We start from the raw sequence: 17166 nt of genomic DNA on the forward strand, positions 1-17166 counted from the left end.
ACGTACACACACACACACACGCACATACATACACACACACACGCACATACACACACATACAAAGTATGTTGTTCAAGGGTCATATGGGCAATCAAACTTCGATCTGGCATATCGGCAGGTGACATCATGTCTGTTAGTTACTCTTGCTGGTTGTTAAATGTTAATTTGGGAGCAAATTACCTGATGTACTGTAAATCGAACGCTAGGCAATTATCTGATAAAATGACCGTATGATAGGGAGGGTCTAATCTAATACAGAAAAAAACAACAGAAGAAATCAACTGTCTAGTACAATTCTGCAATCCAGCAAGATACCTATGAACTGATGACTTGAGCCATGAAAGCAATTGAAATAAAAAAGAAAGACAACGCATACTTATTATTTCACATCTTTACTATCCACATTCTGTAACCCTGTTTAACGGGCACTGACATCAAATACAATTTGTTAAAAGGAGAAATATTCATACATTCATAATCACAACAGTCCATGTTCCAGAAAGGTTGACAGAGGACAGAGGCCGTCTCCCCTTCTTAAGGCTGTTATCGGCAGGATAACTCCATGACAGATCCTCAACAACAACAAAAAAATAAAATAATAAAATAAAATAAAAAATACAGTGAACAGGATTACAGGAATGGATAAACTGCACCAAATCATAGCATTTGAATGGTACTAACTAGTTATAAGAAACAATAGTAGCCTACATGCAGTGCCCCTCATTGAGATGACTGCTTTAAAAACCCACCAAACACATAACAGACACAAAATCCTTACATGTGAAAGCTGCCAAATAAGCACGCTGTTTGATTTTAAAGGCACGCATGAGAACAGATTTAAGGTTTAAGGGTCAGGTCACACAGTTGAATGTAGAAGACCACCACTGGCCTAAATCTAATCAACGTCAGCAGTTTTTAGAGAAGGGTATTAAGGCAGATATATGGATGTGTGTTCAGGGGAGGCTGAACTTCCCTTCATAAACACATGCCTCAGGAAAGTGTGTGTGTGTGTATGTGTGTGTGTGTGTGTGTCTCTGTGTACATTACATATAACACCCAGGGCGTACAACACACTTATAACTTTGGCAACAGCAGAGTAGATGCACATGTGTGAAGGTGTTACTGAAAGTGCTTGGGGTCTCAGTCACAGTGCTAGAGGGGAGATAAAGCTTTTCCCTTTGGATACGTCACTCATGTCTCGCTCAGCTCTGCGCTTGTCTCAGGTCGTCACGTCACACAGGGAAGGGTTCAAAGCATTCTTTACGTGACTTATTTTCGAGGAGTTTCACTAAATTGAGCCCATCGCCTGTAAGTATGACGTCTAACCTTTCCAGGAAAGTTTCAAAAGAACTGAAAGAGAAAAAAAAATCTCACAAACAAAGAACAAAAAGGCGAATGTCTGTATTAAACAAGGTCTGTTTCCTTTTCTAGAACATGGAAGTGAAACTTCTATGATTATCTTTGATTTCCTAATAAAACTTGTCAGCAATTTTCTGCACAGGAAAGAGGACCCACAGGGAGTCTGGTTGACTGTCACTCCCCCCATGAATGGCCAAAGGAGAGAATGACACATTGAATCTTAACATTCATTACTATTGTCAAATATATATTTACTAATCATATAATTTATATACATATTGTATTCAGGCGTCAACTAAGTATAAGATGAAGAAATGACTTCAATTAACCTTTGAAATACTTTTTGTTAGTACGAAATAAAATAGTTTTATTCAGCCTTGTGTTCGGTCTTTGGTTTTTACTTATTTTTTACTGGAATGAATTTAGAGCAACGGACTAAGGCAAATGCGTAAACTACAATGAGCGCTTTAAAATGTATTTACCATTTCAGAGGGGCTTTTAACAATGGAATGCTAAGAAGCAAAAATGTATATAATATATAAACATGAAAGGGTTTGTTTTTAAACTGATATATAATTAGTATCAATTACTAATATATTATCTATTCCTAAATGTATGACATGCATCTTCACTTCTTATCAAACTGAAATGAATGCAGGTCAACGCACCACGCCTCTGGAGCAAGGAGCATGTCTTATGACACCAGACTCACGCAGATCTGCCCTGCCTGAGGCGACACGATGCGCAAGAACAAACTCTGTGAGTCATGAGGTTGTGCTCTCCACTCTAATAACGCTCTCTAAGACTGCACCCAGTCTGGGACCTGGGACGCTTCTGAAGCGCTCGGCCGGCTCTCGGAACGAGCCCTGGAGTTGAGAGAGAGGGAAGGCAAATATCAGAGGACCACGACCAGACCATTAGTTAGCACGCTGGGGCCATCTGTTGAGCCAGGTCTGCCTAATCATCCTCAGTAATGCACCACACATCCAGTGAGCAATGGTGACAAAGAGACGCAAAAATATTACTTTCTACAATAACAATATACAAAAAAAGGAGCAAAAGAAACATAGATATTATGTAAAATCAACTGCATTTGACTTGATATAAAATAAACAATGATAAGTGTAACAGTTCCACAGTGGCGGGGGGGGGGGGGGGGGATGTGAAGGCTACGGGGCCAGGAAGAGTCTCTCGGTTCCGTGGACCCGGCGTGCCTCAGTCCTCCTGGTGGTTGAACAGGGTCTCGGCGGTGGGGTTCTTGCGGTGCGTGGGCGGCACCAGGTGCTCGGGCAGCTCGTTGGGCAGCTCGTAGCCCTCCAGCTTGACCTTGATGAGGTGCTGCGCCAGGGCGAACTCCTCGTCGTCCAGCATGCCGTCGTGGTCGCAGTCGGCCAGCTTCCAGATCTTGCCCAGCACGGTGTTGGGCAGGCGCGAGTTCATCATCTCCTTCTTGGCGTTGACGCCCGTCACCTTGCCGTTGATGGGCATGAGCGTGTAGAAGATCTCGTCGTAGCGCGGCTTGTCGCGGTGCACGATCCACTCGTCGGCGTCGGCGCCGGCGCTGATGCCCTCGCCGTAGCCGCGGCCGAACGGACTGTCCTCGGAGCCCTGGAAGGCGCCGCCGGTCACGATCTTGGCCGGCTGCCGGCTCTCCTCCTCGCGAATGAGCGTCATCAGGCCCGAGATCTTGTTGCTCAGCATCTTGTCCACGGACTCGATCAGCTTGATCTTCAGCGACGGGAACTTGCTGAAATCGTAGTGCTGGAGCTGCTCCTGTGGAGGGGTCACGCGCGCGCGCACGCACACACACACACACACACACACACACACACACACACACACACACACACACACACACACACACACACACACACACACACACACACACACACACACACACACACACACACACACACACACACACACACACACACACACACACACACACACAGAGACACACACACAGAGACACACAAGAACATAACACAAGCACAGTGTCAGAGAAACCAGACCAGAACAAAAACAACTTCCATTGCACAATGAATCCTTTTATCCTGTGATTGCAATCGTGACAGACGATTCTGAATCATTTATCAATCATGCTCGTGCATATCTTTTCAGAACCGTTTCACATCACATGCAGTCAGAGCTTACGAAACTCTCCAAGGGAGCGCGAGCCAGGTCTGTTTCCCATAGCCCCCTGGCCCTGAGCACACACGCCTCCACCCTCCCCTTTGGAGAGCAGCTGAGTGACCCTGAGCAGAACACCAGGAGTGTGTGTGTGTGTGTGTGTGTGTGTGTGTGTGTGTGTGTGTTTGTGTGTGTGTTTGTGTGTGTGACTGGGACTGGGACGGGTGGTCCAGCTGTTGTGTTACATGGACACTCAATTGCTTTGCTGGCTCACAAACATACACAGATAAAAGAGAAAGAAAAAAAAGCCCCATAAAAACATACACTCGCATCCACATACTCACCCACGCACGCACACACACACACACGTGCATACACACACGCTCTCTCACTCAATATGTCATCTGTGCAGGAAACACAATTCCTGGTTAGGGAGCTCTCAGCTGCACAGCTTTCTGCTGTTCCTCATCAGAGAGAGGGCGTTCCTCCAGACTCCAACACACACACACACACACACACACACACACACACACACACACACCATTTCAGCTGCATTTCTGCCCAAACTCTCCCCAACTCCACAGAACTCCCCCATCAGAGGACCCAGCCTGCGGGCCGCGGACGCCAAGGAAAGGGCAAGGCCTCTCGGGAGTGGCCCGGGAGAGGATGCGGTCACTGGGTCCTCCTGGACGGTCATCGCCACTGAGCTCAGGCCTGGCTGGCAGCTCCTCGGGCTCCCCAGGAACTGAAGCTCCAAAAGCTCCAAAAGTCTTTCATGCCACGGCCAAAGGGCGGGTGGGGAAAAACATCAACCTTAATGGAGCTTCACTTCCCTCAACTCCCCAGGCCGACACCGGCCAGCTCCGACTCACACACACACGTCCCCCTCCGGATTACACTGGGCCCTGGTCCACTCTGATGGGCTCTCCAGGGCTTCGGCTAATGCCTGCACTCCCTCACATTACACATGTGTGGTCACGAGCATAAATCCGTGCTGAAAGTCCTCCTGAAAAACGCGGAGAGAAATAACCCCCCCCACTCGCCCATAAATCGCGTCCGCTTGGTGGACTGCTAAAATAGCTTTATGCTGAGGAATATAAAGGCTGTAATTATAAGATACTGTAATTAAGGCGTGTAGCTCCTACACGCAGCGGTGGCCGCCATGGTTACAGCAGGGGTCCTGTAAGGTCCCTTGGGTAATACTAAATTCTTTCATTCAATCCTCCCTTCCTCCCTTCCTTCCTTCCTTCCTTACATCCTAGCCCTTCTCTCTGATACAAAACACAGGCATGAAGGAAACAAGGAAGCCAGGAAGGAATGCAACAAGGCTGGAGGACTCAAGGACATATTAAGATATAAATGTGCTTAATATCTTGATTCTGACCTAGCAGGACAACATCACATTGAACCATTTTAGTCAATTGACCTCACTTTGCAGCTCTAGCAGCAGGTATACTCCCACTGAACTCAAACTCAAACCTATAGATAAACCTGTAGCCCTATGGGGTTGCTCTTGACAACCACGATGGACAACAGGCATCGGGGACATTTCGGAAGTCAGGCCAGGACGGGCAAGGACAGACCAGGGGGGCGGGCGGACGTGTGGGCTCACCTGCATCTTGTTGACGTTGGGGAAGTCTCCGGGCGAGATGTGGTACTCCCTCTGGAGTATGAGGTAGATCTCGGGCAGACGAGCGATCAGCTCCTCCTTCTTCTTCTCCTTCCCAAAGAGCGACGGCATCTCCTTCTTCAGGTAGCTGATGATGTAGGCGTGCACCTGAGAAGCGCCACGTGGACGAGGAAAGAAAGGCAGAGAAACAAGGAAAGGGTGTCAATACATGGAGAAAACGGAAATACGCTGACCACGGCATATGCACTAAGTTCACTAATATACATGAATGAACACAACACATGACCAATCAGCGGCTTTGACTAGGGAGGTTGTAGAGAAGAGGTTCTATGAGCAGAGCTCTTGTACGTCATCTGTGATAAGCACTTGCGTCGTCAAGGGCTCAACACAAGCACTAGGTGGAGTGGCTCTTATTAATAGATGCCTTTCAGACAGCAATTTGTTATTGCTCTCACCGGTCGCGACCTTCTGTTCTGTGCTCCGTGGCGATACGGGGAGTTATCGGAGCGGCCTCGGGGTTTGGTGGGGTCATTCACGCACCTCTGGTCACTCTCCGTCTCTCCGTCTCTCAGTCTCTCTCCCCCCCCCCCCCCCCGGCCTCCCCTTAGCAGCGGCGTAGCCAGAGGGGAAACGTCGCGGTCCTGTGTTTACTCAAAAGCTTTCCTCAATAATGAGGAAGCGCTCTCTCTCGGCAGGAGCCAAAATAAGAGCGTGTGTCTTCCCTCTGTCAGGAATGTTTATTCTTCTTTGAAAAAAAATAAATAAAAAACAAGACCCTGGGCTACGAAGGTGGAAAGGGGGGAAGGCTGAGGGCTAAACAGACTGGGGATGGGGGGTGGGGGGTGGGGCGGGGGGGCAGGTGGTGAGAGACACGTCACAGAGTACACGGACACACACACGGATACACACACACACACACGCACACACACACAGTGTGTCAAGGCAAGCCTGCTAAGAGCAGGGGAAAGTAGACATGTGTGTGTGTGTGTGTGTGTGTGTGTGTGTGTGTGCATGCCTTTGTAAGTGCGAGTGTGTCAGGGAGGTGGGGTCGAGAGAGAGAGAGAGAGAGAGAGAGAGAGAGAGCGAGAGGCTGAGAAGGTCACTAAAGCTCCCTCCACTTGTACCTCACGTGGACCTTCATGCCGCAGGAAGGAATGCGGAGCCCCGGCGGATTCCTGTTTGCGCCGCCGAGCTGGAAAATATTGCGGAAGAGATAAGACGCTCGTTTTTTTTTTTTTTTAAAGGGCCTGTCTTACTAGAGAGAACGGCGGAGCGAGCGTGAGAGTCGGGAGAGAGTTGTGTTTACCAACGGGGAGAGTGTGCCTTAGATGAATGGTGTGCGTGAGGGCATGAGTGATGGGAGGTTATGTCAGAATGCACAAGAGGTTCACGGGAACATACACACTTGAGATGAGTGTGATCGTGTGTGTATGCGCGTGTGTGTGTGTGCGTGTGTGTGTGAAAGCGATGGGTCGGAGTTCAGGAGCCAGTCTCTGGTACCAGTTTCACTCCCCTACACCCGGTCTCCCTGAAGACACACACACACACACACACACACACACACGTGCTGGGATGATATAGCTCCACAGTACAGGGGTCAGCGTTATGTTCTCAGAGTGGGGATGATGAACTCGAGCTGTGGCGATAATTGGTTTCACATGGGAGGCACGTTTCATCAACACTGCACCTTATGAGGTCTGGGCAGCATCATCATTTCTGTAACCCGCAGCACCACGCTGACAGGCTAACACCAACCACAACGGAGAAGTCATCCACCCTTTAACATCTACTGTAGCTCATTTCAATGCTTTACTCATACCTAATCAATCCTAATCTTCATCTATTCCATTATTCATTTATTTCATAAAATCAAGCTGTTATTTCTGGTAGTCACCATATGGGAGCTAGATAGAAGACAAAGCACAGAGTACAGAGAACTTGATCTCTCAGTTTTCATTTCCGTCTCTGTGGGGGGTGAGAGACGAGGAGGTGTGAGTGTATGGGTTTAAATTGTAGTGTATTGATACAGTGGGGACATGGGGTAAAGCAAAGATAAAACTAACGTATGGTGCAACCAGATGTGACCCAACGGCGCCAGACACCTATGCTAGGCCTACATGACTGAGTAGGTGTGCTTGACTAATAAAATCAACACCGTTTCACTCAGCCAGGGAGAGATATGGAGGCATGGCTGGGGCGTACCTTGGCCAGACGGGCTCTCTTGATGAGGTCGTTGAGCTTCCGCAGGGCGGCGTTCCGCGGCAGGCTCTGGATGTCGCGGAACAGGTCCGCCGTCTCGGCCTCGAACAGGCGCCGGTTGTCGGTGTTCTGGAGCGGCTTGGCCCAGAAGGAGCCCAGGTAGACGCGCACCACCTCGGGCGTGTTGATCACCTTGCCCAGCGACCACATGAGGGCGCCGTAGACCCGCATCAGCTGCTGCGTGTCCACCTGGTCGGCCTTGTTGAGCACCACGCGGATCTTGTCGTCCTGGCCGCGCAGCGCCTTGATGGCCTCCGAGAACTCGTCCGAGATGTCCAGCTTGTGCGCGTCGAAGAGCAGGATGATGCGGTCCACGCGCTCGCCGAACCAGCGCAGCACCTCGGAGAAGTCGTAGCCTAGCGTTAGCGGGGGGGGGAGAGAGGAAGAGGAAGTCAGAGAGGTGCGGTGAAGTCAGAAATGAAGATGTGAGAAGTGTCTGTCTGTGTGTGTGTGTGCGTGTGTGTGTGTGTGTGTGTGGTGGGCAAGAATTGCCCAAGTAAGTGATGTGGACACTGGCTGTGGTGTGAGATGCCTGCGTTGCACACGTGCAGAGGCGAAGTGGCAGTGTTTGCATTCTAAGAGGGGACACATCCTGACAAACAGTGGCACCGGAGGGTCAAAACATCCAGCGTGAGGCCCCAGGTCAGGTGCTGCAGGGCAGCAAGGGGTCAGGCCTTCCTCTGACCACACAGACAACACCGCAGAAACACCACAGGTTATCACCGAGAGTGCTGGCATGTGGCGTCACTGGCAAATAGTTAAACTGATGGAATGGAGTGAGATTAACACACTGTTAAAACATCTGTGTATTAAAACACACGCACGCACGCACGCACGCACGCGCGCGCACACACACACACACACACACACACACACACACACACACACACACACACACACACACACACACACACAGGTTTCACGGCGAGATGACAGCCAGATTCTCAGCGTGATTAGAAGGGTATTTAAAGACAAAAATGTACAAGACATAAAACACTCTCTAAGACAAACACAGACACAGGGGAGGGTGCCTGTCACATCTGTGAGTAATTCCGCTGGTGCCACCCTGACAGCCCATGCTCTCTTCCTAAACTCACGTTGTAAATTGTAAAGTGTTTGTCATTAAATACCACATCAACACCCATGCATGTACTGTATGCAATCCAAACACTGATCTTCATCATGTCACCAGAGTCGAGAGATTGCAGTTAGCCTGATCAGCCAGCCAGGCCAGACAGATTGCTTTCAGTGAGCAAAGCACATTGATACTGCATGCAATGTCACAGACCAAGCCTGGCCGGCACTCAGGTTTAAATAACACGCAAGGTGTGCTAGAGCCATTCATAATTAATGACAGGCAGAGGGATCGGGTGACGGAAACGACAGATGATGAACACGCTTTCGAACGAAAAAGATGTAGGAAGGGGAAGTGAGACAAGGAAGGATGGAGAAATGTTTTGTGTGTGTGTGTGTGTGCGCGTGTGTGTGCGTGTGTTGGGGTTAAGGAGCACTGAGAGATATAGCGTGTAGCCGAGGGAGAGGCAGGAAAAGGCCAAGAAGAGGAGAAGACGGTTAAGACAGATGACTGATGACACAGGGATGAACTGCGCTCAGACCCATGGACTGATTTGTGTGGGGTGGAGCTCCCAGAAAATAAATCTGCTCCTTGGTAACAGGAACAACTGCTTACAACACAAATGTTCCCCCCAAACACACAGTTAAACCACCACAGAGCCTACCACACACACACACACACACACACACACACAAACATCCACACAGAGACACACACACACACACACACGTGTGCACATGGTACACTGAGTGCACACACACACACAAACACATACATGCAATGATGCAGCGTGCTCAAACAAAAAGCACTACTGTGACCCCTCTCATTCTTGACTTTCGGAAGGAAGGTCAGCCACAAATTCGCAATGACTGTGAGCAGCCCTTGGCGCAATTAACACGTTTTCCAAATGACCCTGCAGACAAGGAAACTTGGCCGCTAGAACAACAATAGCAGCGATTACATAGGAGGTCAGTGATGCAGGCACCCCATGCCAAGTCCTTATTTGGGCGGGACCCTTAGCAGTTACTTTTAGTGTGGGAACCGTCGGGGCCAATGGAAATCACTCTAACATGCTTCTTAAGGGTTCACCCAGTTCACAAACTCACTCAAACATTCAATCATACATTTCCAAACCCAAAGTCTAAATCCACTACTTGACATAGGGTCAATGTTCCTATTAAGATAAAACCGGTTATGACTTGTTGCAAACCGGTTTGGATTCATATGGCATACCTTAGCATGTTCGCGAGTATCTATAATTTCGATCACGATAAAGGTGCAATGTTTATGTTACTGTTACTAAGAGACAGTGAGCGATAAACAGACTAGAGACCGAGTTGTATCTCGAGAGTCTTATCGTTTTGTCCCAGACAATCTCTTGCTTCAGTCCTTCATGGGTATGTGTCACTGGCTTTGCTGTCTATATGAGTCCCATATACAAATGTAAGCCAAATCTATGTCTGTCAACACATCATAAAGATGACATCAGACTGTTACTGTAATAGGTTGCGCTATGCGATCTGTGATATGCCAGTACTTGCTGACGTACATGTAAGTGTGCGGCTATGTCGAGGGCTAATCGTCCAGTGACGACACACGCGCACAGCCAAAAAAAACGGAGCTGCTTGCAGAAACGCACGGGGAGCTCGAGATAGACGTCTGCCGCAGACTCCCGATCCAGTCCACCGCCCGATGATGGGCCACGAGAAGAATGCGAAGCGGCGCGGGCTGGAGGAATGCAGCCTCAGCTGAACGAGGCAAACCAGGAACAGATGTGCTAACGCCCAGAGCCCCACGTCCGTAAACCCCACCACCCCAGCCCACCCCCCACCCCCATCCCCGGCCCCACAACCCCACTGCACCCGCACCAGCACCAGCAGCACAGCAGCAAGCCCAGGCAGCCCATTTGGTCATGAGAGCCAAGCAGGGAGCTACCTTACTGACATGCAGCGACACACAGAGAGCCCTGGGGCGGGACACGGCCTTCACAGCAGACTGTCTGCCTTGCTGAAGGTTAGAGCGACGCAGTCAGCACTAGACAGTGGACAGACTACTTCACTGACCACCTCCCAGCTCCGTGATGGACGCAGCCAGCAACACAGCAGTCGAAGGAATCGCTACATCTGTAATGTAATGACTGTCTTACGACACGAAATGTTACAGACACAAAGACACACAGTTCGCAGTAGAATTAGCCTAATAACCCTCTGCCTCCACAATGGAGTGTCTATCCACTCCATATTACCACTACATAATACTTGTCCGACTATAACAAACTTCAGAAGACTGCAAAGACTCTGCAAACGGTAAGATGCATGCACGCCTGCAAAAGACCGGACACAGGACTACACCCGTACTGCATAGCAGACTGCCGTGTCCCCACCAAACTATTCATTCACACAATGGCAGGCAGGTCACACCATTGCCAGGCTTTTTCCAGATGCTCACTGGAGGCACGAGCCAAGAACTTTCACTTCTCCACTGATTGCATCATACGCCCAGCGACTCCACCCCATGCATTTAGGCACACACATGTATACACACATGCACATGCGCGCGCATACACAGGCATGCCAGCACACGCGTGTGTGCACACACACACACACACACACACACACACGGCACCCATGCAAATACACATGCATGCACACACACACACACTCTCTAATCAACCCGCACAAAGAGATCAACTACAAACAAGCATAAAACTTGCAACAGGAAAAACTCCAGCGTCACAGACTGCTGGTTTATCTGGTCTTTCCCTTAGTTGACTGCCAACTTAAACAACAACCTTCAAATGCCCCCTCCAAAGACACACACACACACCTCCCTGTGAGCACTGGCACCTGTCCAGCCCATACTCATACCCTACCACACACACACACACACACACACAGACACACACACACACACACACACAACCAGGTGCCTCTTCTGCACATACCACCAAAAAGAGGAATAGAAAGAGTGAGAGGGTGAGAGAACAAGAGAGAAAGGAGAAGTGTGGAGCTGAGAGGTGCAGGAGGGTAATCCACAGCTGGAGTTGGGGGTGCGGGGGTGGGCCTGAAGCTCATGTTTCCACCAGGGAAAAGGGGAAAGTGTGACAGTACTGAATCTGATAACGGTATGCACAGAGAGGATAATGTGTGTGTGTGTGTGTGTGTGTGTGTGTGTGTGTGTGTGTGTGTGGTGTCTGTGTGTGTGTGTGTTTGTTTAGGAGTAGGTGGCTGAGGCATCACTTTGATTTTCAATGAGTCTTACCCAAAACAAACTACAGAGAATGCATTGTCTGCGTCTCACCCTTCCACACATTAGACAGCAACACTGCACTGCCTAAAATGAGGTGAGCTCACACACAATCGCACCAAGACAGATGACTGTTTGCACTGTATCAGTGTACCAGCACGTTTCTTCTACATATATATTGAAGAAGTGCAAGGCACAACTGGTTTCATGTCAACCACTGAAACGTCTAAAAAAAAAATTTATAAATAAATAATTTGCAAGTGAAATGTGCTACATGTAGGCTACATGCCTAGGGTGCAGTCACACACATTGAGACTCCAGACTAATCTACCAGGAGACCAATTTACCATGTGCCGCTTTAGGTTTTTACAAACCAGCACTACGATGCTGGTTTGTAAAACGAACTAATGTAAAACTTGTACTAATGCTATGAAGAATGCAGTAGGGTTCAGGGATCTTGTGCTGTGTTGTGCTGTGCTGTGCAATTGCTTCATAGTGTTAGTTGCTGCATAGTGTCGTAGCAGAGCTGTGGCTCACCTCTGCTGATGCGCTGTTTCTCTCCTGACAGGATGCCTGGCGTGTCGATGATGCTGATGCTCTGGAGCACCTGATTGGGCATCTGGGAACAGATTAACCTAAAGCCAACCAATGAGAGACAGAACATATTTGATGCCTTATCTGATTTCTACAGTGATTCCTCAACCTTTCCCTTAAGCTATCTGTGCTACATCCAGAAGGTACTTGAATTCAACCAGTCAGACTCAGTGTAGCACAACTCCCTCTGATGTTCTTATTTACATAATTTAGGCTAAGCTAGAGGAACCTTGACACACATACTATAAAGAGTATTCTGGCTAGCGAACTGTCCACCTCAGGAATGTCTTAAATACACATGGACAATATCCAAGAGCAATGGTGGTGTTGAGGCCAGATCATAACCTTCAAGTTGACAGGTCTGATTCACTCACAAATCCCTCTCCAACTATTCTTAATCACAGCTGACCAAAGGGATGGTGTTGTCTACCTCTCCCACAGCAGAAGTTAATGCACACTGACAGCCAATCTGATTGCATTCAGTGTTCATGTTTTGTTACCAAATGGTAACATTCATTTAAGGATGTCCCAGTTCTCCTCAAACACATCTCTTGAGAGTAATCAGGACTAACGTATGTGCCAAAACTACAGTCATGACTTGATCTAGAACCAAACCACTAGCTAACGTATACATCAGTGGCATTCCGTTCCTGCCGGTTCCTTGTACATCATAGCTAATCTCTCACAGTATGTCCAGCAGCACCAATGCTGTGTTGAGACTCTTCCAACAACTTCCTAGGAACATGGCAGAATACAAGTGTTCTTACACAATAGTTGCCTATTATAAGAAAAGGGGATGAGAACTGTGTGAGAAGGCACTTTCAAATATGAGTTATTCAGCTTTCATTCAGGATAGCCTTGGTAGACTTGGGGGAGGAAAAGCAGAGTAAAAAAAAAACACCTCACACTGCAAATCTGTAGTGTGACGCACGGAACAGAGTAGGGGAAACAAAGAGTATTGTTAGGAGGTTCCTCCTGACAAGAGCAAAGGTCCTACGCCAGGAACGCCTTTGACCTCAACTTGGATAGCTGTCAGAGAAACACTTATGCGTTTCCCCTGCACAGACATGCCACACACACACACACACACACACACACACTCTCTCTCTCTCTCTCTCTCCCTCTCTCTCACACACACACACACAGTCTGTCTAGAAAACCCTGGCTGCACATCCCGCGGCTAAATTTACACATATATTTTTTTTCCCCTCTTCACGTGCCAGCCACCCCCTGTCGCCATGACCGTAGGAGCGCAGCCTCCTCCCTCCTCTGTGAACCGAGCGTAGTGGGGACCTTGTTTATGGAAAGGGCCGTCTGAAAGGGCCGAGAGCAGCGAGGGGGCCAGAGAGAGGAAGTGATGGAGCTCGGCATCTAAAAACAGCACGCACCTATGCGCTCCTCACAAATACCTCCGCAAACAAGAGTCAACAGGGGAAACTGGGCCTATTATTAAACCACTCTTGTGTGAAAGTACTGACTATAGCGCAACACGGGATGCTAAGTCCCCTGTTACACAATCTGGAGATGGAGATAGAGATGGAGAGAGAGAGAGAGAGAAAGACAGAGAGATAGAGAGAGAGATAGAGAGAGAGATAGAGATAGAAAGACAGAGAGATTGAGATAGAGAGAGAGAAGGAAAGGAGAGAGAGAGATAGAAATAGAGAGTGAGTTTGTGGGATCAACATCTTCAGCCCAAAAGAGAACCTTCTAGTGGATGAGTACTGAGCGCATTCCAAGCCTGTGAAGACGGGGATTGAGACTTGCAGGCCTACAACACCTGATTTAATATCCACTGGTGATTTTGCCCCTGAGCATGTCCCTGTATATGTGTGTTTACTGTAATCATTCAAATCCCTTCTCCAGGGCAAAGGCACACTGGTGGTGCCGACTCCGCTGCCCTATTCCAAGCATGTGCAACATTCCTGAGTCTTCTTTCCTTGCGGGTAGCAGCTGGAGGCATGACATCAGCTAAGGGAGCAGAAGCACTCATCACCCTTATGATCTGCTCTAGGTGTGTCTTGTCTACCTGTGCTAATACCTGGGTGGGCACGGTGGAAAGTCATTATAAGGAGATTTTTTTGTACTGAGTGAGTGCTGCGTCAAAGAAACTTTGACCTTTACCGGGTTCAGTTTTCCATAAGATATCAGCAGTGACGTAATGCTTTACCTGTTGAGGAAGGCGTTTCCAAAGGCATTGAGTTTGCGGAATGGCTTCTTGGGGTCCACGACCAAGGCGTTACCTGGGATGACCCCCTCGTTCTCCCCGTACATGACGGCAATGAAGCCATCGGTGGTGGGCTCGGGTCCGATCCTCATGCCAGGAAAGTCCTGCTCCAGCAGATACCTAGAAGGAGCACAATAGATAGGTCAGTAACACATTACAAGATGTTTAGATATTTACAAGATGTTTAATAGTTTCTCTTTTCAAATGTGTTTCATGTAGTTCAACATAAATGAGATCTATTCAGAGTCAGGGGTGAAAAAAATACACACATTACCTGTAGAAAGTATAGCCATGACATGAATAATATACTGACAGCAATGGATGAGTCATTGAGATGGATGGGATTTGTGAAAAGAGACATTTCATGAGAAGAGAAACTCATCTCACTAGCGAGAACCCAAAAAACATACGAAAGCAATATTGCAATCTGCCCACCATACTTCCTTCCTCTCCTTTACTCATCCATGTTTCAGGGCTTTCAGAATTGAGAAGCTCAGCCAGTGGCTGAATTCTAGTTAACTGGAGAATGATTCATATCCCACAAATCTATCATTTCAACCGGGACACAATAGCCCACAGATCTGAGGCCAGAGTTATACGAACCCAGGAAACCCTTTTTGCTGTGATAGTGGTGCACCAGCCGACAGATCTGGAAACAGAGTGTTCACAAGTCAAACGGTCTGAAGAGAGACGGACTCATGGGATGACAGACAAACACAATGGCCCCCTGTGAGGCTCGGCTCTCTGGTTCCCTCCGGAAGAGCAGGTCGGAGGCGTGTTGCTCCATTTCCTGATAATGCGATAAATGCGGAGCGAGCGCATGAATCAATGTGCTCTTGGAATTACTACTGGCTGTCTCCTCACTTCAAAGCCGGCACAAACACTGGAGGAGTACCCTATTCTCCCCCAACACAAACACACTTAGACCAAAGGGGGGGATGCAAGGACAAGACAAAAACAAAGTCATTTGTCATTTGGCTGTTCCTGAAACTCCCTTGTGCAGCTCCAACACAAGCACACGCACACGTGCACACACACACCATGCTGTGAACTAAGCGTATCCTGGGTAAGAGACCTTGATCAAGAGGTCAAATCTATGTCCCCATGTATAATCTTTAAGAAAACAAACACACACACACACACACACACACACACACACACAGAGAGAGTGGTTAAAGACTGCACAATCTGACATGAAATATGAATGAGACTCAGAGGCAGCAGCAAAGGAATTTGCCGTAGGTGGAATAACATATAAAGCTACAGCAAGCCCACATGACTCAACAATTCCCCTCAAACCACTTTAAAACTCATGGTGAATAAACCATTTATAAAACTCTATGGTGAATGACCAAGCTTGGGAAGAGTGTGTGTGTGTGTGTGTGTGTGTGTGTGTGTGTGTGTGTATGTGTTACTTTGCTGGTCTGGCGTAAACTAGGCTCACTATAGGTAATAGGTGCAGTCACTGTAGGCTAATTGACATCCAGAAGTAGGCTATATGGTAGGCACTGAATGGGTGGAATAGGGACAGGTTTACTTTTTGTTCACCTGACTCTCAGCCTCGCCTCGGTGCATACATGTGACTCTGGTCACAGAAACTCTACACTTCAGGAAAGTCAAACAAAAAAAGGTACACACCCAGCTTCTCTCCACACACCCAACCTCTATTATCTGACAACAGCAGGCTGCGTCTACGGCACACGCGCAGTGCCGAGGACTGTTGACTTCCCTGGGTGTCAATATCCCATGACCTGAAGTGGGGGAGCCCTCGTGAGAAGCTGAGGTGAAGTCGAGCCACTTTAATGCATATCAGCTTGATAAGAGCAACTGAACAGTGAGATATACAACCGGGACGAGTCACATGAGTGTGGTACGATATCAAATGTCTGAATCAAGTATATTTTTAACGCGATGGCGGCGACAAGATTGATGCCATTTGGAGCGTGAGGTGCAGTAAACTTGCATAGGAAGTAAAACACCTGAACGTCATGGTAGCTTTCAATTAAACAATGCTACTTATTTCACTGGCATTACAGAACAGCTGTTATGGGCAGCCAGCAACAGGTAGTCCCTGTTAAAAGCGCAATGTGTTCCTTGAGTGAGTAAGCATAAACCGCTAATCCCAACACTTCGTCTCGTCTTCTATTTCAGAAGCAACTTTGTAAATATATCCTATATTACATTCAAAGAGTAAGCCCACCTTATGAATGAGGTCTTCCCGGTTGAGTATTGTCCCACGAGTAACACCATAGGTTTACTCTGAAAATCCGCGTCCTCCAGTGCAGGCGAGTGGAAGTCATGGAAAAGGTAGGTTTCTTCAAGGGGTAGTAGTTTTCTGGTGTAAAGGCTTTGAAGACCCTCTGTCACAGTTTGAAACATGTCTCCCTCCTTGCTCCGTCCTCCTTGCTCCTTGGAAGCCCAACTAAACATGATGATCCTTTAAAAAAAAATGGTTGAGGAGCGTGTGCATTCACAACTTCCCTTTTCCCCCTAATCCTGGTTTTAAAGCGACGTCAAAGATTATTGCAGGCTGCCCAACAAGCCTAACCGCCGGCGCAGATGCGTAACGTGGCACATACAACAGACCCTAGTATTGTACCAGAGAAACACTCCGCTATGTCGCCTCGGGATGCGTGTGCGCACTGAGTC

General features: G+C 48.2%; 1 protein-coding gene across 1 annotated transcript; it reads right to left on the reverse strand.

Annotated features, from left to right (window-relative positions):
- Positions 1–376: 376 nt before the first annotated feature.
- On the reverse strand, positions 377–17157 carry ehd4 (EH-domain containing 4). The gene is made up of 6 exons (XM_062523297.1): positions 16718–17157; positions 14461–14637; positions 12237–12334; positions 7322–7734; positions 5102–5266; positions 377–3132 (listed from the first exon to the last, which is right to left on the reverse strand). The coding sequence occupies exons 1-6, from the start codon at positions 16945–16947 to the stop codon at positions 2575–2577; spliced, it is 1641 nt and encodes a 546-aa protein (XP_062379281.1). The 5' UTR covers positions 16948–17157; the 3' UTR covers positions 377–2574.
- Positions 17158–17166: the final 9 nt, after the last annotated feature.

Source organism: Sardina pilchardus, chromosome 20 (genome assembly GCF_963854185.1).
Source record: "Sardina pilchardus chromosome 20, fSarPil1.1, whole genome shotgun sequence".
Classification (NCBI taxonomy): domain Eukaryota; kingdom Metazoa; phylum Chordata; class Actinopteri; order Clupeiformes; family Clupeidae; genus Sardina; species Sardina pilchardus.

Coding starts and splice junctions, on each gene's coding strand:
- ehd4 (XM_062523297.1), bottom strand. CDS start 16,947: ATGTTTAGTTGGGCTTCCAAGGAGCAAGGAGGACGGAGCAAGGAGGGA. Junction 12,335..14,460: donor GGAAACGCCTTCCTCAACAG/GTAAAGCATTAC, acceptor GGTTGGCTTTAG/GTTAATCTGTTCCCAGATGC. Junction 3,133..5,101: donor CCAACGTCAACAAGATGCAG/GTGAGCCCACAC, acceptor ACCCCTCCACAG/GAGCAGCTCCAGCACTACGA.